This window comes from Zootoca vivipara, chromosome 7 (assembly GCF_965207765.1).
Source record: "Zootoca vivipara chromosome 7, rZooViv2.hap1.1, whole genome shotgun sequence".
Classification (NCBI taxonomy): Eukaryota; Metazoa; Chordata; class Lepidosauria; order Squamata; family Lacertidae; genus Zootoca; species Zootoca vivipara.
The window spans coordinates 51,425,857-51,452,762 of NC_142590.1; the positions used below are offsets into that span (position 1 = coordinate 51,425,857).

Sequence of the window (26,906 nt, forward strand, 5' to 3'; positions counted from 1 at the left end):
CCTCTAGCAAAGGAGTTATTCATTCATTTCTTTTAATTTAATGATAGGAAAATTCCAATTATTAACAATGATTTAAAAAACCTTCCGTTAAAAGTTCTATTTCACTTCTTTCTACTCACACATCACATGGTCCATAGATCTCAATGGCCTCATAGCCGATGTGCCTCGCTGAGGACAGCAACATTAAGGATGGGGCAAGAGTTCATCTTGGGGCCATTTGACATATATGTTATTGAACTTCATGTCCCAAAATAGCAGCGCCCTGCTATACTCAAATTAGCTGCCCATTTTGAGTTTCATTTCTCAGAGGGCACACTAAAATATAATATCCAAACATGAGACAAGTGCTTGGCAGAATTCAGCTGCAGTCTGTCACTATTCAAGAAGCCATCTCTCATAATATGCATTTAACAAAAATAAAGGGGAACCAGCAAGTACAAATTAAAACATGAAAAACATTGTCAGACTGTACAAACCCTCTTTTTATACTGCTCAGTAAAGTTGACAGTTTTGCGGAGCACTGAGAATATAAAAGGCTACCTCTTGCCATGTCAAAGGGGACACAGGTGACATTTGGCAGAATGGTCCTCAGATACTTTATTTGTCACATCCTACATCACAGACAAGAAGCAATTAAAGACAATAGATAAAACATGAGGTGTAAGGGTTCAGAAATAAACTTTTCTTCAACAAATCCACGAACATTCAAATTTGAGACAATGGCCCAATTTGCCTATGGTTTAATGTGAATGAGCTCCTCCCCCACTTGACAAAACAAGCCAATCTGGCTTGCCATGTCATCCAAGTGCCTGCAGATTGATTCCCCCAAATACACAAGTGGAACCATGGTTTGTTCCTGACTTACTGCTCATGGTATATTTGAAGAGAAACAAACTACAAGCCCAGGTTCTGACAACACAACAAGCCACGCTCAGGCTTGTTTTTTGAAGCAGGGGAACTGGCACCACTGTAACTTTTGAACAATGTGCACCAGCATGCTGCTCTTCCTATTTAACTATAGCAAACAAGGCCAAAATAAATGATCCTACCCCTCTCTCTTAAAGAGTGCCAAACAAAAGCAAGCATTCCCCACTGTTGAGAGTCATGTGAGACAATAAGCTAACAAGCCTTAAGCAGCACTGGTATCCTCTAAATCAGGGTTTCCCGTATTTAGGTCTCCAGCTGTTTTTTTCAGACTACAATTCCCATCATTCCTGACCACTGGTCCTGCTAGCTAAGGATGATGGTAGTTCAAAAACAGCTGAAGACCCAAGTTTGGGAAACCCTGCCTAAATTTACAAGTAGAGGACCATGCTAGAATTGTACGGAAATTTATCCACAATTCTACCATGGAGAAACTGTTTTGATGGTAGGAGGTGTGTCTGGGTTTTGTTTTTTAAAGGTATACCCCTTCAAGGAGGTTATTTGCTTTTGCAAGTGGCTGTGATATTACACCAAGATTACTTGACTGCTCACTTGCATTATTTACTATACGTGTGAAAGACTAAAATGCCAATCGAGCTACATGGACAGTTCAACATTCATACTTAGCAAACGATCATACTGAAAAAATGTATTAATGGTTCTAATAAAATCCGTTGTCATGAGAAGTGGCAAATAGTACTCAAAAGCAGCTTCTTGGACTTCCGATTTCCCGCGGCTCGACTCCGGACGCGCCTTCAGAAGCTCTGAAACGCGCACTCACTAAAGGGCAGAAAAGGAGGGGTACTGGGCTTCAAACCCCCTCCCAAAGGGTCTCTGGAGGGTTATCCAGAGCCTGGCGATCGGCAGCAGCGTCGGGAAGGATCAAACGCCGGACTAGAAGGTGCGGTGGGAAGACACCTCCCTGGACGCCTGCCCCAGCGATCCTACCCCAGGTGAGAAAGCCTGAAAACCGGAGCGCTAAAGCGGTGGAATCTCCAAGTAGAACCCCGACCTTAAAATTGGAACTCTTTTTCAAGCGCCCCCCGGGAAACCCGCTAACATAGGGCGTACTGCGGGTTGGCGTCTTGTGGAGCTTAACCGGGAAGGTCGGGGGGGGGGGAGAGATTGAAGGAAAGAAGAAGGAGGTCGCGCCTGTAGTGCCTTGCATAATACCAAATGCAGCAAGAGTCAAAAGTGAATAATATTTTACAGCTAACAGCGCTGCAAGTGGATTAAATCCTTTTTTTCCCTCTTAAGCAAAGCAAACTAAGAACTGAAAGCAACAAAGTAACAAGCGGTGGCTGAGAGGGGAGGCGGAGGCGGAGGAGAGGCGAGGCGATACATAATATCCCAGGGGAAGCAAACGGAGTGGATATTTGACTGCTAGCAACATAATATCCCAGGGGAAGCAAATGGAGTGGATATTTGACTGATATTTGACTGCTTATGAACTCTTCATAGCTACAAACTAACCTTACCCCCCTGCCTGAGATATCTTGAACTGGCAAATTCTGGAAGGCTGAGGATGGGAAGTGAAATGCTGTGAGCTTAACCCCCCTCTCTCCGCTCCGAGACGCTGAGCTGATTTAGGAAAAGGAATGTTTGTTGACTGAATAAATTTACTCCTTCGGCAGCAGAAAAGAAAAGACAAAGCCAGGGAAATACCCTTTAAATTAAACTCTTCTAGAAGGGTATATACTGCGACATAGCTTTAAGGAACTCTGATTGAACAAAGAGATACATTGCTGAGTCATTTCTGTATTGAATTGAGAACGCCAAGAGTCACTGAGGGAAGGGAGTATCGCCATCTAGTGGGCATAGCAGAAGTGCTGCAAGACACATGTATTATTGTATCCCACTTTTTACACAACCCGGTTGGCAATAAAAGGAACTGGAAAGAGCGTTCTGGTGGATACCAGGAGGACGCGAGTCGGTGGAGACCAGAGGAAATCTGCAACCTTTGAAACAGCAACTGCAACCTATAATTTAATGGGGATTATTGGGGATTTGTTAAACAGCTGTTAATTTATAATTGCTTTTCCCCAATTAATGTACTCTTAGTATTTGGGGTCCATACATCCTGGAAATCTGACTTATCCCTCTAACTAATCTCAGATAATTTTTCCTCATCTATCTTCCTTATTTCTATTTGCTTTTCCTTATTTTTACTTATCTCCCTGCTGCCATTCAATCCCCCTTTCTGGCCTGCTGACCTCTTATACTCACCCCCCTTTACCTTTTTCTGTGGTCCTTATTTCCTATTTCCTGTAAGTCTTATCTTAGCCCTCTCCTTTTTCCTTTTCCTTTCCCCCCCTCTCTCTCTTCCCTTGCACTTTACCCATCATCTCTCCTTTCTCTCTCTCTCTCTCTCTCTTTTCCTCCTTTTTCTCTCCCCTTTTTCTTTTTCCTCTCTTTTTTTCTTCCCTTTTTTTCTTTTCTCTTTTTACTCCCTCTTTTTTATTTCTTTTACCATCACTCTTGGATTGATGATATACACTAGGTAGCAGTCCGGAACGATTGGAGGTTAGAAAGTTCTATTTGTTATTGAGACTAAAGGAAACTAAGTAGTAGACTAACCAACTTGATTGCTGCCAGAAGCATTATAGTAACAATATTGAAATATGGGAAGTAAAAAAAATCTTGCTACGGCAGCAGCAGGGAGTGCCGGTAATTCAGCTAGAAGAGGCTCAGGTATAGATAATGATGCCAACATGGATGTAAAAGAATTGATTTTAAGCCTCAAAAGAGAGTTCTCTGAGATGAAAAATGATGTGAATGAAAAGCTTGATACCTTTGGAGAAAAAATTGATGGGAACGCTAAAACGGTAGCAGAACTAACCGGGAAAATAGATGAGGTAGTGATGAAAAATTTAGAACTTACCAAAACGGTACAAGAATTAAAAGGTAAAGTAATAGGACTAGAGGAAACAGTGAGGAAGCTTCAAAATGACAACAGAGAATTGAAAAGAGAGGGGGAAAGGGTAAAAAAAGAAATGGCGGATATGAAGGAAACCCACGAGGCTGTATTGGATGCAATAGCTATGATAGAGATGCACAGAAGGGAGAAAACCTTGAGGTTCAGAGCCATACCTGAGGAACCAGATGAACAAATAAGAAAGAAAGTGACTCTAGAACTAGCAAGTTGGTTGGAAATGACTGAGCAAGAAATGGACCAACATATAGAAAGAGCATTTAGGGTGAGATCTAATGTTGCTAAGGCAAATAACTGGCCGGGAGACTGCCTTGTAACGTTCAAAACACTGGACATCAGAGACAGAATTTTACAAACTAGCAACAAAAAAAGATTGCAAATTGATGATAAGGATATAATTATCCATAAAATAATCCCGGCCAGATATTTGAAAAAACGTGACAAGTTCAAACCATATGTTGAAGCCCTTAGAGGGAAAGGTATAACCCATCGGTGGGAATTTCCAGAGGGCTTTTCGTTTTTCTTTAAAGGAAAGAGACGAAAATTTGTGCTGCCAGGAGATGCAGCAAAATATTGGAGGAAATATGCAAAATTTCTAGGAACTGTAAGAAGGCCAAGCGGAGGAGCGGAGGACCAAGACGCAGAATCTGATAATCCAATAGAGATAGAAGAAAGCTAAGAAAGAATTGAACAGATAAAAAACTTGTATTAAGACAATTTTTTTGTAATTTTTTTAATTCTGATTGTAAGTATTTCTAAATAAAGCGATGGCAGAAGGAATAATCTAAATAAATAAACAAATAAAGAGACTAACCAAAAATGAATCTAAAATTACTAACTTGGAACGTGAATGGATTAAACGATAAAACCAAAAGAAACAAGGTGGAACATCAATTAGCCAAACAAAAAATTGACGTGATCTGTTTACAAGAAACTCACGTAACTCAAAATCATGTAAGAGTTCTTTCTAATAAGAAATTAGGACGGGAATTTATATCGGCGGATAAGACCAAAAAGAGAGGAGTTGTAATCTATGCAAAAGACTATTTGGAACCCAAATTGTTATTCAATGACTCTGAAGGAAGGATTGTGATTATAGAAATAACAAGCCGGGGAGAAAAGATAATAGTAACAGGAATATACTCACCTAATAAAAGACAGAAAGAATTCTACAATATATTGGGGGAAAAATTATTAGAATACGTGGGAGAAAAGATAATCTTGCTAGGAGATTTAAATGGGGTCACATCACCAGACATGGATAGAACAAAAAAAAAGAGTAATCAGGACCCCAAACAATCCAAATTACCAAAAAACTTTAGTCAAACTATGGAAACGTTAAATTTAGAAGATGCCTGGAGGGTTAAACATCCAGCAGAAAGAGATTACACCTTTTATTCAGAACCCAACAAATCAGCCGGCAGAATTGATGCAATATGGATTCCAAAAGAATATACCTTAAGAATACAAAAAGCCGAGATACAACCTAAAACTTTATCTGATCACCACCCGGTCTTTATTGGTTTAAAAGAAGAGGAGCCCAAAGTAAGGAGGTGGAGACTAAATGAGTCTCTACTGAGTGATGAGAAAATACTAGATAAGGCAAAAAAGACTCTTCGTGAATTCTTTTCCTTCAATTTAGATCAAGGAACCTCCAGTACAATGGTATGGGACGCTGGGAAAGCAGTGATTCGAGGGTTCTTTATCAAACAAAACTCAATTTTAGTTAGACAAAAGGAAAAAAAGAAACAAACAATTTGGGAGGAAATTAGGAAAAATGAAAAAGAACTATACAAAAACCCTGAAAACGAGAAAATAAAACAAACTGTCAAACTGCTGCAATCGCAGTACTCCGCATTATTGGAGGAAGAGATCCAATGGAAAATCAAATTGATGAGGCAAAAAAATTTCGAACATGCAAATAAGCCAGGCAAGTTCTTGGCCTGGGAATTGAAAAAAAGAGAAAAAGGAAGAATTATTAATAAGATGAAAATAGGAGACAACATCACTAATAATCCTAATGAAATTGAAAAAGTTTTTCTCGACTTTTTCAAAGAATTATATAAAGAAGGGAAAGAAACTCATGAGGAAATTAATCAATACTTGGGCCGAAACAATCTGGGAAAAATCAATAGGGATCAGGTTAAAATCCTTAATGCACGGATCTCAACATTCGATATAATTCAAGCAATCAAAAAAGCCAACCCAGGAAAAACTCCAGGCCCTGATGGGTTGCCCGCAATTTATTATAAAAAAGTAGAGGAAGTTATAATAGAACCATTGAAGGAAATAATGAATAACATACTGGATGGGGGAGAAATGCCAAGAACATGGACCGAAAGTTATATTTCTTTAATACCAAAGGAAGGGGTGGATTTGACACACCCATCAAATTATCGGCCCATTTCGTTATTAAATAACGATTACAAACTATTTGCTAGCATCTTGGCAGACAGGTTGAAGAGAGTCTTGGTTACTATTATACATGAAGACCAGGCGGGCTTCCTCCCGGGGCGCTTAATGCAAAATAATATACGAAATATTGTAAATATTTTAGAGTACTTAGATATGAGAATTGACAAGCCAGGCCTTATAATTTCAGTTGACGCTGAAAAAGCGTTTGACAAGATATCATGGAAATTCATGACAGCCACCATCCAGCAAATGGAATTTGGGGAACACTTTTGTAATGCGATTCAAGCAATTTATTCTAAGCAAAAAACAAGGATACTGGTTAATAATAACATCTCGACAGAATGCGAAATAAACAAAGGAACCAGACAAGGGTGCCCCCTATCTCCTTTAATCTTTATCTTAATAATGGAAATTCTAAATAATAAAATCAGAGAAGAGAAGGAGATTAAGGGGGTAACACTCGGTAAAAGAATATATAAATTGCGAGCGTTCGCAGATGATTTAATAATTACAACGGAAAACCCCAAAGAAAGTATAACCAAGATATTAGAAATTATAGATGAATATGGGCAAGTGGCCGGCTTTAAATTAAATAGTAAAAAAACAAAGCTCATGGCTAAAAATATATCAGCGGAAGAAAGGACGGAAATTGAACAATCAACACAGTTAAAATTCTTCTCTAAAATTAAGTACCTTGGGATCTGGTTAACACCGAAAAATATTAATCTGTACCAGGACAATTATATAAAAACATGGGAACAAATAAGAAGGAACATGGAGATCTGGAGCAAATTGAAGTTGTCTTTTTGGGGACGTATCTCAGCAATTAAGATGAGTGCCTTACCGAAGCTTATGTTCTTATTCCAAAATTTACCAATCCTAGGGAACACGAAACCCTTAACAGCTTGGCAGAAAGAAATTTCGAAATTCATCTGGCAGGGAGCACGGCCAAGAATCAAACATACTCTTCTTATTGACATTCAAGAGAGGGGAGGGTTCGGCCTACCCGACCTTAAAATATATTATGAGGCCGCGTGCTTTTCATGGCTAAAGGAATGGTTTTTGCTTCAAAAAATGGATACCCTGGATTTGGAAGGATTTGATCTAAGATTTGGCTGGCACGCCTATTTGAATTATGACAAAAATAAAGTTCATAAAGGATTCACCAACCACATAATTAGAGCCTCCCTGTTCAAGGTATGGGTCAGATATAAGGACCTACTAGAACCCAAAACACCATCATGGGTCTCACCTGTGGAGGCCAAGGCGGTTAGAAGAAAGAATATGGAAGGCAATTGGAGTACCTATAGGACACTATTGGTGAATATAGAGGGGAAATTAAAATTAAGGGCGTATGAAGAGGTTAAAAACAACTTAACAAGCTGGCTAGACTACCACCAGTTAAATGAAACCTTTAAGCAAGACCAAAAGAAGGGATTTAACACCGAACCAACAAGACTGGAAAAAGACCTATTAGATAATAATAAAAAGATTATATCTAAAATGTACCGCCTCTTGCTTGACTGGGAAGTCAAGGAAGAAGCGACGAAAGAGGTCATGATAAAATGGGCCCAAGACATAGGCCGCAACATAATGCTTGACGAGTGGGAAGCCCTCTGGAAGAACAATATGAGATTTACAGTGTCGTACTCCATTAAAGAAAATATGTTTAAAATGTTTTACCGCTGGTACCTGACACCTGCCAAGCTCTCCAAAATGTATAAGAGTATATCGGATCGATGCTGGAGGTGTGGGGAAGTAAGAGGGGATTTTATGCATATGTGGTGGAGATGTCGGATGATTAAAGAATTTTGGAATGCAGTATATGAAGAATTGAAAAAAATTTTTAGGCTAAACTTTCAAAAAAAGCCAGAAGCTTTTTTGTTGGGAATTCTGAACAAGGATATACCAGTTAAGTATAAGGAGATTTTTTTATATGCCTCAGCAGCCGCTCGGCTGCTAATTGCGGGCAGGTGGAAAGGGGACATTGTCCCAACCATTAATGAGTGGCAAAATAAATTGTCAGATATGGTAAACTTAGCCCAATTAACAGACAATCTAAGGGGAACCACCAAACAGTCGTTTGCAAAAAAATGGGATGTGTTTAAGAGATATATACAAGAGAAAAACAATTATAACGTATTATCCATGGCAGCCATAGAATGACCAGCTTTGTATTAGAGATTATAAGAGTTATGGGTATGATTGGATTCATTGTGGTACAAAAGAAATTATAAGAAGATGAAGAGGAAAGTATGTACTTTGCAAAAAAAGATGAGAAGCACTATGGGAGGCGATGGGAAGTCAACATCACAATAATAGTATAAATGATTTTGTTATCTTTGTGCTTGAAGATTAATTATCATTTGAGTTAAAAAAAAAAAAAAAAAAAAAAAAAAAAAAACAAAAGCAGCTTCTTTATTACAGAGATTAAAGCATACATACCACTCCAGTGTAAAACAGGCCCACAACACTGCCATTTCTCTCTCTCTCTCTCTCTCTCTCTCACACACACACACACACGCTACCCCCCACCCCACCACCAGTGGGGTGGGGGTGTCTGGAAACAACCATATTGACAGATGAATAAAACCAGACAAAGCATTATGAAATATGCACAATATTTGATTTAAACTGTTATTTTCCCCTTTCAGGACAAGTTGCACTTTTAATGTTAGAAAACAGGTGAATTCAGTCACCACCACACAAGATTCCTGGAATTTTTCACTACAGTAATACATACTCCAATTATAATTCTTAGAGAGTAACTCATTTTAAGGAATCTGATTTCAGAATCAGCAGGAATTTGAATCAAATTTCATCAATTATCTTACTTTCATGAAAAACGACACCCAAGTTGGAAGAAGTTACGTTGCTGAGCTTGTACTTCTTGGCTCGGAAGAACAAGGTTTAGGAGGCTCATCCTCCAAATTGTGTAATGCTCAATTGCAAAAGGATTGCAACCCCCCAACTTCTTCTCTGGCTCAAATTTTAATTCAAATTTCTCTCAACTCCTGTCTTCCTAACCTGCCCACAGACATGCACACCCCAACATCCCTCTTCCCTTCAACCCTTTTTATGGTATTGATATAGGTGGCAGCAGCTAACTACAGCTTTAAGGAAAGAAAGGGAGGCATCCACCCTTCCAGTAGCCCTTGGGAAAACTCTGTACCCCAGAGCTATTTGTGGCTGTGCAGTGCACCATAGGCCAGAAAGGGGACATGAAGAATCTCTTCCCTGCCTAACTCCACAGCCCACTGCTGCTACCTGCCATACTTGCAAAGCAAGTCAGGCTGAGGGACTGATGGTTAAGTAGGAGGGAAGGGGCTGGGTAGGTGGTAGCTGAGAAGTAAGTCTGGGTATTCAGAGGGCTGGGTAAGCCTAATTTTAATAGCCTCAGAATTAACAGCTTTTTTCCAGAACACAAGCAGCTCACCAATCTCTTATTTTGTAAGTTCTGGTATAACTACTAACTAGGAGAGAATGGCACTCCATTTCTTTCTTGGCAAAATTTTAAACTAGTTAACAAAATGAGGGCTTCTTAGAAAAAAGGAGAGTTGGCGACAGAGGGATGTGATTACAAGAATATGGCTAACAACAAGTATAAAGTTTTTCAGGAAATAAGAGCTATGCTGCATCTAAAATAATGACTGTAATTTTAGGTCAAACTTTCATACAAAGTTGTTTTTTTCTATTTTCAAGAGGATCTAATGGGAGCTAATTCAAGGTTAAACCCAAAAATATTAATTAGATACATCAAAACACTCCAGCATATTCTATTTACTCTACATCACACACTTTCTAATCTATGACACTGAAACACAGAAGGGATGTCATTAGAAAATCACTATTGCGGTTTTTTTTACAACAGGATGACAGATAAAACTGCAGAGAGCCTGAAGCTGGTTTTGTCCTCCCAGCAAAGAAAATCCATCTCTCTCCATACTGGAAAAACAGCAGAGGTTGTACATTCACTCACAATGCTCCCGTGCTTCAGATTCATGAAGATTACCCAGCAGTTACTTGCAAACTTGCTGCTAAAACTAGTTTTAAGCAGCAAGACAACCCTGATTTAAGTAGGGCTGCTTCAATGCAAAAACCAACATAGACCTCACATAAATGAGGAACAATACACTAAGCACTGGCATTAAATCTGAACAAATTATTTGTAAATATGTATCAACAGATCTATCACACTGCCCATGATATACCAGCATTTGTCTGACTCAAGTGCACAAGTTCAGCAATTATTTTTGCAATCAAAGATTCAACCTCCTCTCTGCAACTGTTAAAAGACTAGAAATTTACATATAAAATAAAAGCTGGGGTTCCCAAGGTCTATGAGATGCACAGGTTAGGTGGAGGGACAGATGCAGTCTTCAGGATGTTGGATGCTCAGCCTCAATTTAAATCTAAAACTTATTGGAAGGAATAATTCTTAAGCATTTTCACCTCCCTTTTCAGCAGTACCTGAATACAGTATATAAATCTAAAAGCTTTTTGGATTTAGAGACCAAAGAAAGCTGCATTGTTATGGTAAAGCACAGTAGGAAGTCTAAATTAAGACTTCTTAATGTTAAACCGAGGATCAGTCTACCTTCTTAGTACTGTTGTGCTTGAATCTAAACATCCCATTACATACCCTATGTTAGATGCATTGTTTGCCAATGCAGAATGTTCCAGTGTGGTAATTAGAAATGCTCTGAAAAGGTGAGTTGATATGGTGACATTTTCATTTATCTTGCTAAGGAAGTTTCATGAATTGTTAATTACAGAATACCCTGAGATACTGGGAAAGCTGTAGACTTATCTCTATAGTGCATTAATAGAAGGTGAAAAGGTGAGGCTTAATAAGCTGGAGCAAGGACTGGGTTAAAATACACAACTGGTGAAGAATTCCAGACTATTTGAACCTCAGGAGCTGCATCTTCCATTTCCAGTTAAGAAGGCAAACATCAGCCACTCACTGCAGTTGCATTAACAGCATAAATCCATCCCACATTAAACTACTTTCTTGGCACAATTTATTTTTCCTGGACACCCCCCCCCCAAAAAAAAATGCTGTTAGCAAATCATTAACGATATTCTATTCTAAACTGTCAGTTTAACAGCCCTATAAAAACGTTTTAGAGTGTTTTTTTAATATAAAAGTGTGCATGCTGTAGATATTAAAACTGCAGTCACCCTTACAGGCATCTCAGTTCTCTTTCAATCTTTCATGCCTAATCTATTCAATGAGACACAAAACCCCTTAGCTGAAGGCAACAGTTTGCTATATTGGAAAGTGCCACATATAGCTTAGTAAGAGAAATTATATTGTACACTTCAAGACACTAATCAAGCCCTTTGAATTAATTTTTTATTGTTTTGTTTTTTAAGATGAAGGGCAGCGAAGTGGCGCAGCATAATTTCAGATTTTTTCTAGACATTCACGTTTAAGCCACTCATTGAATAATGCCTCTCAGCCTTCTCCTGTGTAAAAACTTTTGGCATTAGTGATCACTGGCTTCACTTTTGCCATTGTGATCCCACACTATGGAATGCTATCCCTTCACTAAAAATAGGGAACTCAAGCAAATAAACAGAATTGTATCTCAAATTTGACAGCAACTTTCCAAAGTAGAAAGTATACTTTTACTTCATGCTGCATGACTATTTCATATATTCTTATGTTGTTAAGTATATAATGGGAAGAGATAATGATAAATTAAATAAGAGTACTGCAGGTTTAATTTCACATCTTGGCTATAATCTGACATAGAAGAAGTCACCAAATACAGCAACTAGGTCCTGTCCCAAGCCAGGGATTAACTAATGCCCCTCCCCAAACCTTCCCCAGGCCCACCCCCTCCCACAACCGTTTCCAAAATCTCCCAACTAGACAACACTGTTGGCAAATCAAGACAGCATGAAACATACATCAATAGAAACAAACATGTGACATGTGCCAATGCATCAGGTTAGGTATCCTATTAAATGACACAGTTCTCCACATCAGCATTTCTGCTTGGGAGCCAGTTGTACCTTTGCCACTGAGGGATGAAGTTTACATTTGAGCATGCTCCGTGGTGCATTTACAAGTGCTGCAATGCTACAAAGGACATGGAACACCTGAAGCTTTTCCCTGGGACTTCTTTTCAGGGACGTAATGCAACTGTCCCACCATGCAGTGACACTCAAAAGTACAATCCAATGTTGTAGCACAAATTACAACATCCAGTTTAGTAGGGTGTAAGGCATGTGGACAAAAAGAGATATCAGCAGTATGCAGCAGGAAGAAGAAGAATTCCACACCAGCAGAAAGCATTGGTGGCTCGATGCTTCAGTTCACTAGTTTTTAAACTCATTTTGAATCCCTGATTCCTATTTATTGAGGCTGGAATTCATTTAGTTTCTGAGGCCGTGTGCTGTTGAGTGAGTGGTGACAAATTCCTTGCGTTTCTGTTCATTGTTAGATGATCAACATATTGACTGAATCTGTAGAAAGAACGGAGCACCAAGAATGCTTCTCAGGGTATTGTAACTTGGCCTTCTCCTCTAAGTGTCACTGTTCTAAATTTGGGTAAGGGAGTGGGGTTCAGGGAGTCAAACTGGCCCAGCCATTAGCACTGTCACAAAATAAGTTTCTTTTTAAAAAAACAAACAAAAGGCAAACAAGATTATGAAGCCCTCCTTTACAGAAGCAGCTCATTTTAAAAAAATCCCGCAAAATCAGAGTGTTAGGCTTCTCCATCTAAAAAAAGGTTACACGCATGCGCTGAGAAAGTGACCACCACACAGATCTCAACAGCACCTTACTGTACAAAATCTAAGACTTAAAAGAACTGAGCTCACATTTCAGCCTTCTTTAACTGAAAGGATAAAGAGGCCTAGCTATGGCTGGGACAACATACATAGGGGCATTTCAGAAGACAAGGCAAAGGTGAAGCTAGTAGCCTTGCCTTTCAGGTTGTCAAAACTGTGTTAATAGGGAAGGGGCACTTCATGCACAATATGTGTTTTACAAAATACATATCCAAGAAAAAGCAAGAAAACCCCACTTTGCACTAGAATGCAACACTCAAATATTTGCTCTGCCAAAGGCTGCCGCTGATGTCGTGTTTGACAAGAGGAAGCATGTGAAAGAGGCAAGAAGAGGGGAGAAAAGGAAATCCAAGTTTCAGTCTACTTTTCAAAATCTGTTTCTCTCAAAAGGCCATCTTCAGTCATCTGATGTCGGACAGTGCACTCTCCTTTGAGAATGATGTGGTCACAACAGGAGTGCCATTGTTGGCCAAACAGCCTTGCCTCCAGGTTTCAAAATATGAAGCCTGCACAGGTTTGTGATACTGCAGAACTTTTATGGCATCATCTATCTGAAACCATTTCCGTTTCCTTCCTGTAGAAAGAGAGACGGGGAAATTAGTAACACAGCAAAGCAATTAATGATTTTATATTTCCTTCTATAGATAATTTCCACAGACATATAGTATGCCTATTCCTACTGCAAATGCACTGCAACAGCACACAGTAATTCAATGGCACCTGTGATACAATGACTCACTGAATGTTCACTTCTTCAATATACAACTGTAACGATTAACTTCGCACAATACAACATTGGGGGGGGGGCATGGACTGACCTCTAGTGTGTGGGCTCAATTTTGTGTGCTAGGCTTTCCCAACCATCCCACCAGCCTCTCCCTAGAACCTCATACCCTCTCCAGGTTCTCCTTTCCCCACCTTTGAGCAGTTTCCCTCCTACCAGCAGATCAGCACACGTATGGGAGGAACACGAGAAGAGTCTGCTAGTTCAGGCCAATGTCCCATTTACTCCAGCACTGAGTTTTCACAGTGGCAACCAGATGCTTATGGGAAGCCCAAAAGCAAGGTAAGAGAATGGGATGTATATCCTTTGGTAGTGTACTTTGAGCTTTAGCCCCAGTCATCCCAATATGCAGTCCCCAATAACCAGCCCTCCAAAGGAATGTGGCGCTTGGAGGAGGAAGGTTCTTCAGTCCTACGGTACATTACAGCAGCAAATCTTTAGTTTAACAAATATTTTCCAAAATTTAAAAAACAACAACTAAGATCTCACTTGTTTCTTCTAAAGGAGAATGAGCTGGAAAACAATGCATTTCGTAAGGAAGCTCCTGAGACTAACAGAATGCAGCTGCTCACTTTTCTTAGAGAAAATCAATGGGAGAAGGAAAGTTATAGGAAAAACTGTGTATCACTGTGTGCTTGTGAATTTCATTGAGAGATATATTCATCTCTTTCCATTCTGTAAATAATTTAGGCAGCAATTCTAATCCCACTTATCTGAGAAAAAGCCCCACTGATTTCAATAGGATTTACATCTAAGTAAACAAGGTTAGGACTGTGGTTAGTTTGAAGCTGGGAAATAAATTTGGTAAGAAGCAATTTTCTAAGTAATATGCTATTCTACAAGATGTGTAATATCATACAGAAAAGTGAATCAAAACATGGGCATGAAGAAGCATCGGATGAAAAGAATAATACATTAATATGAATTTTGCAATGATTTGAGACTGCTATAGGAGGGGCAATTAGTAAATTTCCACACACACTAAACATGGACAAACTAAAATTAAAAAATCAGTGATGCTGCAAAAAATCATGGAAACAGATAGTTAAGACTCTTCCACTTCCAAAATCTGGTTTTCGCCCTCTTTGTGACTGTTCAGTTTTTTTAAATCAAATTCTCTTTGAAATCATCAGGACTAGAATTCTTTATCTGTCTTTTTTTTTTTTTACAGAAAGCTGAAATTTATAGGAGTCTGACAAGAGCTGCCAAGCCCAGAGTATTTTGGAAACTGTATACTGATGGTTGTCCTTTTCTACTTTAAACAAAATAGTACAATTCTATTTCTTACACTTTCTCTCCCCCCCCCAAACACCCCGGCCACAATCACCTACATATATAAAACAGGAGTGAGGAAAATCTTTTCAGCCTGAGAGCTGCATTTCCTCATGGGCAACCATCTAGGCCACATGCCAGTGGGAGGGGGGGGGGAGTCAGAGACAAATGTGGACAGAGAATCAAATGTGATTCTTATTATTCTTACTGTAGGCTGCATTCCAGGCACACAAAACTCAGAGGTTGTTACGCCCACCCACACCCCCACATTCATCCGGTTAAGCAACATCTACCAAGGTTCAAGAAGCCAGGCAAAAGCAGTAAAGGAAGGTGTGAAGCAGGGCTAGTGAAAAGTGTGGCCTGGGGGCGAATCCCGAGGGCCAAAAAGAAAGGGTGAGAGGACTGCAGTCCCCACACCTGATATAAAGCTGAATCTAATACAGAGAAGAGGATTCTGCTATTACAATCCTACAGAGAATCAGGAATATAGATGAATGTAAGTGTCTCACCAATATTCACAGAGTCCTCCCAGTCTTCCAATACTTCTGTGACAATAAGTACGTAAACATATGTTCTGTGTTTTCTGTCCTGGTTCTAAAAGGAGGAGCAACATTAAAGTTAGGTTCCAAGGTTCATAACACCTGCAAAACTTTATTCTTATTATTCTTATTCTTATTCTTATTCTTCTTTCAAAACCAAAAAGAAGCAAAATACACAATCAAATTCAAAATCCATATTCGTTTTCTAACATGAGCCTATTACATAAATTACCTAAATTAAAATATACATCATTACTGTAGACTTCCCTTTGCTGTATGTAAATACAACGCAGTTAGAAAATTTATGTTATATATAATGTTACAGATTCCCACATACCCCCTACTCCCCCTCACCCGTGCATGATCTCAATATTTTACTTCTTCCATCTTGATGTGCTGTTATAATTTAATAATTTTTCAACTGATTCTATTGTTCTTTTCTTGCTTACCCCTGCACGTTTTACACATTGTCTGTTAATATTTCAATTCTGAAACAATGGTTTTTCACTCCATCCAACTCTTTGATTATTCTCTGATTTGAGTGGCCTTTAATACCGGTAATTGCTGTCAATTTTGCCATTTCTACAAACTCACAGAGTTTGTTTTGCCATTCTAATAATGATGGGATTTTCTCCCCCTTCCAATTCTATGCGATCAGTATTCTGGTCGCTGCAGTAACGTAAAGCAATACATTTTTCTTGTCTCTGGGGATGTCATTAGATATTAGGGAAACATAGGGAAATTGAACGATCTGTCTCAGTGGATGCTCTACGTTTTCAAAATTCAATCATGTAATATGCATGATACCACAATGGCTGTATCTGCAAGTGAATGTAAGGCATAAGTGATGATTTGCCACAGTGGAGGGGAACCTCCAGCCCACAAGGGCTTCAAATCACACCCAACTGTCCCACACCTGACATCAAACATCATATATGACACTGGGTTATGGGGCAGGTAAAGACATTCAGTAGCCAGCTTCTGATTGTCCCTTGGTAAGTGGGACTCACTGACAGCAGTCATCAGCTGACTGGCATTGGTAGGAACCCTGTTATAATTTATCCTTCTGTAGGTAGTTTTGCATCCCTGGTCTAAAGAGTAAAAAAAAACACATATGAGAACAAACTTGAACTAGAGTTCCTTTGCAAAGCAACTTTTAATTCATGTTCACTTCACCTAGCAATAATAGGAACTACTTTCAGTGAACTTTGCCAAACCAAAGTAGCTGATTCCAAGCACTGTTTGTAGCTTACAGGGATGTGTGAACAGGGCCAATGAGAAAAGTGTTAACCAACTCCTCAAAATGCTTAAACTTACCTCAAAAATTCCTACTAATCTTCCCAATGTCCCTTTCACTCCAGCCTGTGAGAAATTCAAAGACAAGAAAGAAAGATAAGTTACAGCTCAATATTTCAGTCTGGGCCAAATTACACATGGTGTAGAAGGTCTATGACGGAAAAAGCTTATGGAAGAGCCAAAGCTTAAAAACAGCTGGGAGGGTCGGGGGAGAGGATTGGCTTCTGATAGCAGCACTAGGGTAGAGGATGTTTAATCCTTTCCTCATGTAATTTTCATGATTACAATTGCCCCCAAAGCTGCTATCCATCCCCCAGTGTTTGTGAGTTAAGCAGCTTTGAGAAGGCACATCATGAAGTGTTTAAAACCAGCAAGGGGTGGGTGAGGGAAAATTTGGGCTAGGAAAACGAGGGGTTAAAATGCACATTTACAGTTATGAGTACTGGGGCAAATTCTACAGCAGTATCCATCTCAACTCACAGATGGAACTAACAATGAGTTTTGTTCATAAAGAGTTAACAAAACCATAGCACTATTAATTGGTTAGAGATTTGTTTCAATAGAGGGACTGTTTTGAGAAGACCAAGGAAAAATAATAAGAAATTGATAAGCAGCATGAACAGCTTAGGGCCGAAGCAAGTTTTGGAGATTTACCTCTTCACAAACTTCCCGCACTGCAGCCACACTAGGCTCCTCTTCAGGCTCCATACCACCACCTGGGACAATCCATCTATCTGGATGACGACTACTGCTCACTAACAGCACCTACCGGGGGGAAAACAGAGTACTTGCATATATATATATTATTTCACTGGCTGCTCAACTTCAGAATACAATCTTGTTACAAAAGAATGCTGCTGACTGGTTGGGGGTGGGGGTTAAGTTCTTATAAGAAATCTCTCGCTTTCTTTTTTGCTAATCTTCTCTCTATACTTATGGAGTCATCATGTCCTCTTGAGTTTCATTATACACAGGCAAAGGAAAAAGCTTAAGGAACTACTGGGTGAAGTCCCGTGGTCAGAAATACTCAAAGAAAAGCAAATCCAAGAGGGATGGGAGTTTCTTAAAGGTGACATACTGAAGGCACAAAGGCAGACAATTCCAACAAGTAAGCACCTGAAGAAACTGTGTGGCTGCACATGAAGCTTACAGATGAGCTGAGATGTAAGAAGTGCATGTATAAGAAATTACTCTTGTGGTCCCTTCCAACTCTACAATTCTATGGTTCTATGGAAGAAAAAATAAATCATGGAAGAAGAGTATACATGAGTAGTCAACAGTTGCAGGCCAGAGCTCAGAATGAATTCAGTGGGGAGAAGAAGAAGAAATGCTACTCAGTGACAGAGACATGGCGGAACTGCTCAACACCTACTTTGCCTCTTTCTTCACCCCAAAGAAAAGCAGTGCCCAACCTTGTGGTAACAGAATAAACAATGCAAGAAGGGAGTTGAAGCCTGTGATTTAAAAAAAGAGGTGGTAAGGGAACACCTAGCTACTTTAAATGAATTCAAATCACCAGGCCCTGGTGAGCTGTATCTAAGGGTACTAAAGGAGCTTGTAGATCAAACAGTGTGGTGCAGCAGCAAAGCAAAAAGCTAATGCTACTCTAAGCTGCATCAAAAAAGTACAGTGTCCTGATAAAGAGAAGTAACAGTACTGCTCTATTCTGCCTTGGTCAGGCCACATCTAGAGTACTGTGTCCAGTTCTGGGCACCACAGTCTAAGAAGGATCTTGACAAGCTGGAATGTGTGCAGTATGTTGGCAACTGCAGCCTGACTCACCACTCCAAAGGGATAGACTTGTATCAGACTTCCTCGAGTGGGAATGGACCTACTGGTTATCAAGAGCAATGGGGGAGAGTTTCTCATCGACAGTGCCTGGGCAGGCTACCTGGAGTCAACATCCACCTTTCCACTGGTGGTAGACCTGAGAGTCCAACCATTTCCATAATGACCCACTATGTGAGGGCAGCAGCTGGTTGAGCACCTGGCTGAGCTGCCTTAACAAAAGGCAATACATTTTTCAAGGGGTGCACCAGGCTTCAGAAGAACTAATCTGAACAGGAAAAGCAAGTCTGTTTTGTTTTCACCTCTTGCATTCCATGTTATTAACAGACATACTATATCAAGGAACTTGAAGATACCTCCTTTTTCAAGAGGTGTTCTATGACAGTATTCTTTAAACATTAATACTCTTACTGTCACTTTTACTTCCACATTCTCCCAGTAAAATATGGTGGCAAACCTAACCCTGACTAGAGATTAAAAGCATTGAGTATCCTGCCATCCTCTGCAACTAGAAACTCCTGCTGGCACTTGGTACTCCAAACCTCTGCCACGACTCTGATGGAGTTCAACATATTATAAATGTTGAACTCTATCAGAACAATTATCAAAGTGATCAAAGACAGCTGCTCTGGGGATTTCAACATAAATTATTAAATTGACAATATGATTACAATAGATTCAGACAACCACTTCAGAATGAACCTTCCAAAAAAGTAAATCCATGTGCCAGTTCCATAGCATTTATCCTGCACACATACATATACCGTATCTTTATCCATACTGAAGATCTGGAACGAACTCACAAGAAGCCACATAATGTTGAAGGTTTCGTCCCCTTTCACATTCAGTCAAAAGCAGAAGTGAAACCTTCCAATTTCATTCTTGCAGCCGTTGAAGAGGGGAGGGCGAGAATCTGATGCTTGCACAACCACATTCTCATAACACTAAACCATGCTTTAGCATTTTTCATGAACGAGGCCTTTATGTCACCTGAGCAAAAGACATTGTTGTATTATCACTTTGACTCAAAATCCTTCAGTGGAAGAATGCACATTAATTTAGTAATTTATGCTTGTTGCACTTTTGTTTTGCTACATAAAAGTTTGGTCTTACTGACAAGTTGTGATTTGCCCTTTCTGTAGACTAATTGTCCTACGAGTGGATTGTGCCTTTACCTCTCTCTGACAGCAGGCACACTTTTTATGGTCAACAGTTTTGTATCCCACACTCTCCAGCAGAGCTTCTAAAGGAAATAAGTATATGAAACTCTTTCAAGTTAAAACAGAAAACTTGAAAAGGGGCTTCATATAATTCAGAAATTCATCCACAAATCAGAACTGCTGTTTGGAATCTGAAAAGTTCAAATTGAGCTGTGGGGTGCAAGGCATATGAGATAAATAGTGTGGTGTTAAGTAACTGCTACTGCACCAGCCCCAGGAAAGGGTCCCATGCCCTTGCACAGGCATGTTTGAATTCTACCATTCACTCCCTGTCACATATTTCATTCTGCTCCCATCCAGGATTGGAAATTAGCCAGGTGCCAGGCGCATTTTGCACCTAGCTATCAACCACTTGCAACCAAGTGAAGATGCCTGGGCCAGACTTCTCCACCATCTGGATGTGCATGCCTGGGGATCATTGGATCTGGGCTGTTTTCACACACTAATACCACATCCTGTAGAATTCTATCTGAACCCTGCCCTCTTGGAAACGCTGATTTGAACCCTCATAACAACAAAACTCCCAATCTATTTCAAATTCCAACTGAGATAATTCAGTAGCAACCCTACGAAAGAACAGATAAATAGTCTCAACATCTACAACAATTTGATAACCATGCCCACAACCCACAATATAGACACCTGCATTTGTCTGCCCTCCTCTCTTTCTTAAGTTATTTCTCTTCCTCATTTGTCAGCTCTTGCTTCATGATTTATGTTTTAGTTCTAGATAAGCTTGATAACCATTTTCAGACTTATCATTCAGCTAGAGCACCTGTCACCACCTCTTCAGAATGTGCACTAGCACAAAGTCAATAAATAATTGGATTATAACAAATAACTTTATGAAATGAGTATAAGTGTTTCCAAGATTCCCAACACTTTAAAAAATCACTTGTAAGACTATGTAACATAATAACATTATCTAAGGCAAAATACAATACAATTCTACACTGATTTATATGAAACAAATTGTACACAGGATGTTCACCTATGTATAATTAATCACTTTGCTATGGGATCCTGCAGAGAAAAGGGTAGCATGAGAGAATATCTAGTGTATATACAACTCTCTGGTACATGTTTTTGTGAGAACACAGTATAAGGAAAGCAGAAGCAGTTAAACAACTAAATGGCCAAAAAATAGGAATACTGAAGAATGCATAGAACAGAAGAGAAACTGAATTCATTGCATCCATTATCCCTGCAGAAATGGTCATATGATACACACAGCAAACTTCTTTTTTAATGTAGTGCACAGGATCTAATGAAAAAGAATCAGAAGTAACAACTCACTAAGCCTAATGGTATTCACTTGGGAGTTGTTAAATATGAATATGGTGTTATTTAAACAAAGATCACAAATTTGTCAACCTAAATCTTGTTCTAGGTAAATTCATAGAAAGCATTTAGGCCTGTAAAGCCGTCAAATTCTCATATAAGACTTACTATGGAATGCTCTAAAGCAAAATAAATTGCCTCATCAATCTTCATGAGTATCAATTTCTGGAGTATCAACAGGCATGCTGACACACATGATCCAGTTAAAACTATGGTCCGATTCTCTGGTTGCAACTAGCCATTACTTGTTGTAAAGGAGGATCCCTAGTTGGTACACAACACTAAACCAAGTTTCTTTGAAAATGAAAATGAAAATTAACTCAGCAAAAGTCTTCCTGCCCATGCAGGAAGAAGAAAGGAAGCTTGAGCTCAAAGAGGCTTGTGCACAAATTGCTAAATAATGGTTAAATGTTACATGGCCTACTCAGTTGATTTTCAAAATGATGTCCACAACATTTTCCAACATTTTCTAACTAAACTTAAGATCCAAGTGGTAAAAGAAAAATTATCTTTTTGAATAGTACACTATCCTACCCTTCCTACCACTACCACTACCACTACCACTACCCTATCCTAATAAAATCACAGTTTGTACAATGGATAATAGCATTCCCCCTTCTAAAAAGGTTGACTAATGTGGTCGGGTGTATGAGGAGGAAGCCAACCATGCAGGTATAAAGATTGCATTATATAAAGGTCCCAAGTTGCATATCAGCTCATTTGTTTGAATGCTCTCCTATGTTAAAACTCGCTTCACATAAAAGGCTGTCATGGGGAGAAGGACTCCAGCCTAGCCTTCTCATTCACTTATTTGTTCTCTTTGCAGCAAGCATTTGTTTTACTTAAGGAAGCATTCAAACATGTGACCACCTTCCTGCAATCTGAACTGACATAATCCAGGAAAAGCTACCATGCAGTATTTCTAAACCAAAGCTTGATCATTAGAATTTTAAAAAAGAATTAGATCCATTTACAGAAGATGGTGAATCAATAACTGTTAGGAGCCTGTCATCAATATTTTCACTAGTATATTCCTACTCACTCCCATGAGCATATACTGCTAAAGAGGATTTCAGCCCATAAGAAAACCTGCTGGAATAAGAAGCCTTTCTCATTTTGTTGGCTACAGTGAAAGCCTGATACAGAGGAAATCTTAACCAAACTTGTCAAAGCCTAATGCTTTATCACAATCCTGCGTCCTAACCTATAGTGTCGATATAAAAGGGGAACCCTCCAATGTCTCTTCATCTATGAGGGTCATTCAACAGTGTTCTGAAATAGGTAAAATCAATGGGGTGAGAAAAGCTTGTTGCAAAATTGATTTTCAAATTTCCATACAAGTTTAAACATACTGGTATGTGGTATTACTCAGTGGAAACCACTCAGCAGTGAAAGCAATGCTCTGAAAGCAATGCTCTAATTAAGTAATTATTCAGAAAACAGCAAGAGCATGATCAGTTAAGTTAAGCTTCTCACTTATTTCAGCTGCGGACAGTTAAGTACATTATTTTGTTTGTTATATGGTTGGAAATCAATTTTTAGCTATTTTTGAAATTTATTTGATTGTTAAGTTGCTTTGAGCCATCTTTCTGTATATAAAGCAACAAATAAATGCAATACATATTAATAAGTATGTGCTCAGCATACTGTTATTGATGATATTCCACTGTGATATCCCACTGGTGCAACACACTTTCGCCTGCACAAACAGGGCTTCCCCTTCCTCCAGAGCAGATTACGGATGCAGAAGGTAGAAGAGGATAAGGAAGTCCCAAGTTGCTTCCACCGGCATGGTGTTGGATCTCACCCAGAGTTATTTGCATAGATCATTCCCTTGAGGAATCTGCTAAATTGAAACGCTCCACAGAACAAAAATTCAAAACAGCACTTCTCTAAATCTTCAGGGGAAGTGTGAGAGGCATCCTACTGTGTATACAACTATTAAGACTGCTCAACTGACTGTGTGAGAACACAAGCAGGAATTGGATCTTAATACTCACTTCACTCCCATGACCTGTCAGCAAAGTGATCAAATGGCAGAAAGAGTGAAGGAGGGGGAGGAGCTTCTGGCAAAGTTCAATAGCAAATGACATGGGTATAGCAGAAATAAGAAGGCTTGTTTCTCGCAGTTCGTACTACTTACTGAAATAGGAAAGAAAGAGAGCACATTTGAGAAAGTGGTAAAAGCAATCTGCCAAGTCCCTCCCAACAATTTTACTAAACTCTGAGAAAAAGGGTCGTGAAATCAATTTATTTTGGGATCTCTCTTATAACACCAATTAACGATTTTACCACCTCTCTTTTTGTTTCCTTTTCTTAAAACCCATTGTGAGTTCAGGTAATGAAAAGCATTATGTATTATGGTATTATGAAAAGCAACTGAAGAACTGTCAAGAATAAAGGAAGGAGGGAAAATGAGGAAAATATAGTTTGCTTCTCTCCCTTCAGCTTAACAAGCAGGTCTTTGTATGCACGATATACACAGAATGGAAAAGGGGGCGGGTAAAGGAGTTGCTTTCCTCTTTTGTTTTTGTTTTTTAAAAAGAGCAATTGAGTTGTGTCACGTTCTTCATTCTGAAGTAATATTTAAACTGCAGAATATGCTAAAAAGCAAAATGTTCCAATTGTACTTCGGTTCTCAAAAATCATATAATAACGGGAACATGTCACTTTCTGGAAAAGCCTCAAACCTTCAACTTTCAAAGGTCTTAAAATCGGATAGAACGTTTTATGCAGCCATTTTATTACATGACAACCCCCCCCCCCAAAAAAAGCTAAGGCCATCATCTATGAGTTCTATGTTTGGGGCCACATGGAGAGAAGAGGGTGTCCATGTAGCATTGGATACAGCCCTAAACCTTTAATCCTAATCCCATTTACCTAGGAATAAGCGCCAGTGAAATCAATGGGACTTCTTTCTGAGGAGATATGGTTAGGATTGCATACTAAGAATCTGAATAGTTCCCTAGCATGGAAAAGTCTTTTGCTTAATGCTTAAAAATAAGGTACCCATATATGACGCATGTTTATTTCAAGAAAGAGAGAATTGCCAACTTCTCTGGAAGCTTGTCAAAATTAAGAACTGTTCCAGGTGAGCAAAAAGTGAAGACCTCTAAATTGGAAAAGGGTAATATTTGGACTCCTCCTTTCACGTTGTGAATGTCTCAAACACATGTACTTATGAGTAGGCAGAATAAACATTATAAAAATACTCGTGCAATTTTGCAAAAAATAAAATAAAAAATGAAGTGACATACAACAAACATATATAAATAAATACCACCAAACTGCCAGATCACAGATCAGCAGCTGTTATAAAAAAAAAGATTCCCTTCCTCTTTAACTGTCTATGTATGCTTGGCAGCATAGAAAAAATTTCAGCAAATGTCTAAAAGTTAATTCTCAGGACACTTGCCAAATCTTTATTTGAAGAACATTCCATCCAACTGGGTCAACGATACTGAAGGCTCAAGTTTGTATTATCAGATGAGCCTCACCAACTCAGGGGTAAGTAAACTTTTTGTGGGATGCTAAAAATGCAGCCACCACTTTCAGACTGTTCACATTCCAAAAGTGACTTAATACACATGCATGTGAGTGGGCAGAACACACATTATTGTAGTAAACTTTATGAACTTATTTGCAAGGAGCAATTTTTAAAAGACTGAAAGTGGACATTTGCAACAATGTAAGTTTGTGATATTTACATTTCACTAGAGATTTCCAAAGCTTTTTGTTTTCCAGTGTCTATATTAGGGAAGGATACTTTTTGACAAGAAAAGAATACTTACACCCCAGTACCATGTGTGAGGCTGAATTGAAACAACAAAGAACAAATTCCAATGAAGTTTCAGCTGACAAGTCCAGGGTGTTTTACATGAGAAGCATTATGAATTACCGTAAGACTGTTTCCATTTGGATTTTGTACTCCAGTTGTACAGTAGATACTGCTGCTTTCTAGTATTTACGCAAGCTGATTGTAACATGTGTTTTAATTTGTAGATTCCAACCATAAGATTAAAAATTGCTATAATGATAACACATTAAAATGCAGAATACTATTTGAAGTATAAGGTAATAATAGTTAATTCGTTGAGCGGAAAAAGATGGATGCTATTATTGTTCCCATGAAACTTGATCAACTTCTCATCCTCCTGACATTTTTCGGAGTACACTTACTTTCATTGGTTTCCTAACACGTTCCCTAGTACGTTTCTGAGCACAATTCAAAGTGTTGATGCTGACCTTTAAAGCCCTAAACGGCCTCAGTCCTATATACCTGAAGGAGCGTCTCCACCCCCATTGTTCAGCCAGGACACTGAGATCCAGCGCCGAGGGCCTTCTGGCGGTTCCCTCACTGCGAGAAGCAAAGCTACAGGGAACCAGGCAGAGGGCCTTCTCGGTAGTGGCGCCCACCCTGTGGAACGCCCTTCCATCCGAAGTCAGGGAGATGAACAACTACCTGACATTTAGAAAACACCTAAAGGCAGCCCTGTTTAGGGAAGTTTTTAATCTGTGATATTTTAATGTATTTTTATATTTGTTGGAAGCCGCCCAGAGTGGCAGGGGAAACCCAGCTAGATGGGCGGGGTATAAATAAAATAATAACAATAACAATAACAATAATAATAATAATAATAGCAAAAGCACTTTTCATTTCATAATTCAATAAAGTTCCAGATTCACTAAATTTTGAACAGCATGCTTTCTACCCTGATCCAACAACTGCATATTTACAACATAATTCTATGCACGATTCTTCACATGTAAACACCACTATACTTAATGGATCTTACTCCTTCAAAGCTGGGTGGGCTTTGGGAAGGTGGTGGGAAGGCTCTTGGGCCCATATAAGCATGCCACCTTCCTCCCTAGCCGGGCAGAAGCTTCCCGGGGGACTAGTCTAATACTCCATGTCCACTGACACCACTGGTTAGGATTGTTAAATTGCTGTGTTAGTGTTAGCAAAATCATGATGGTTAGTCATCAAAAATGTGTTATTGATAAACAATACTAAACTTATTAGTATTACAAATCTGGATAAAATGCAGATTTGGAAATAAAGTTATTTCAAGATCCCACACTTTAAAAACACATTTTAAATGAGTTCAGTTTGGTTAGGATTCTTCATCTCACCGTAAGATTAAGTGCTGAGAAGATTACTTTCTCTTCCCAACACTACAATGCTCAAAATAAGATTGCATTAGGGTGTATTGGAATTTATCACTTTTTTGTAATGTGCTGAGTTGTCTCAGGAACAATCCCATTTGAAAATATATAAGTATCAATGACACTTAATGGCAACACCCCCCCACCCACAATGTGATAACACAGACCTTGGACCCAGCCCAAACGCATTGCCAACCTCTCAGTTATGATATTAGTTACCCATTTCAGGCACAAATGCCCAAGAATTGTGCCTTCATTGAGCTAATTCAGGCATAACATTCCTGGCTTCATAAACGAGAAGTGGTGAACCTCTTCAAACCCATCCATTTATATCAAGAGGGGAGCGAAGTGAGTATCATTTGACCTAGCCTGGACCAGTCCTAAAGCTGATCAGTACATGTGAAAAGGATCTAGGAGTCCTG

At 39.1% G+C, this 26,906-nt stretch overlaps 1 protein-coding gene across 2 annotated transcripts in view; it reads right to left on the reverse strand.

The window, feature by feature from the left end:
- NUDT3 (nudix hydrolase 3) overlaps positions 1 to 26,906 on the reverse strand; it is a 44,152-nt gene that overhangs the window by 10,971 nt on the left and 6,275 nt on the right. The window contains exons 2-5 of one of the 2 annotated variants that reach the window (XM_035122598.3): positions 17,621 to 17,731; positions 16,988 to 17,032; positions 15,641 to 15,725; positions 8,876 to 13,649 (exon numbers count right to left, since the gene is read on the reverse strand). In XM_035122598.3, coding sequence (XP_034978489.1) covers positions 13,477 to 13,649; positions 15,641 to 15,725; positions 16,988 to 17,032; positions 17,621 to 17,731 — 414 coding nt within the window. In that variant the 3' untranslated portion in view covers positions 8,876 to 13,476. Of the gene's footprint in view, positions 1 to 8,875; positions 13,650 to 15,640; positions 15,726 to 16,987; positions 17,033 to 17,620; positions 17,732 to 26,906 lie in introns of those variants that run through there. The other variant, XM_088674190.1, reaches the window with a different exon arrangement.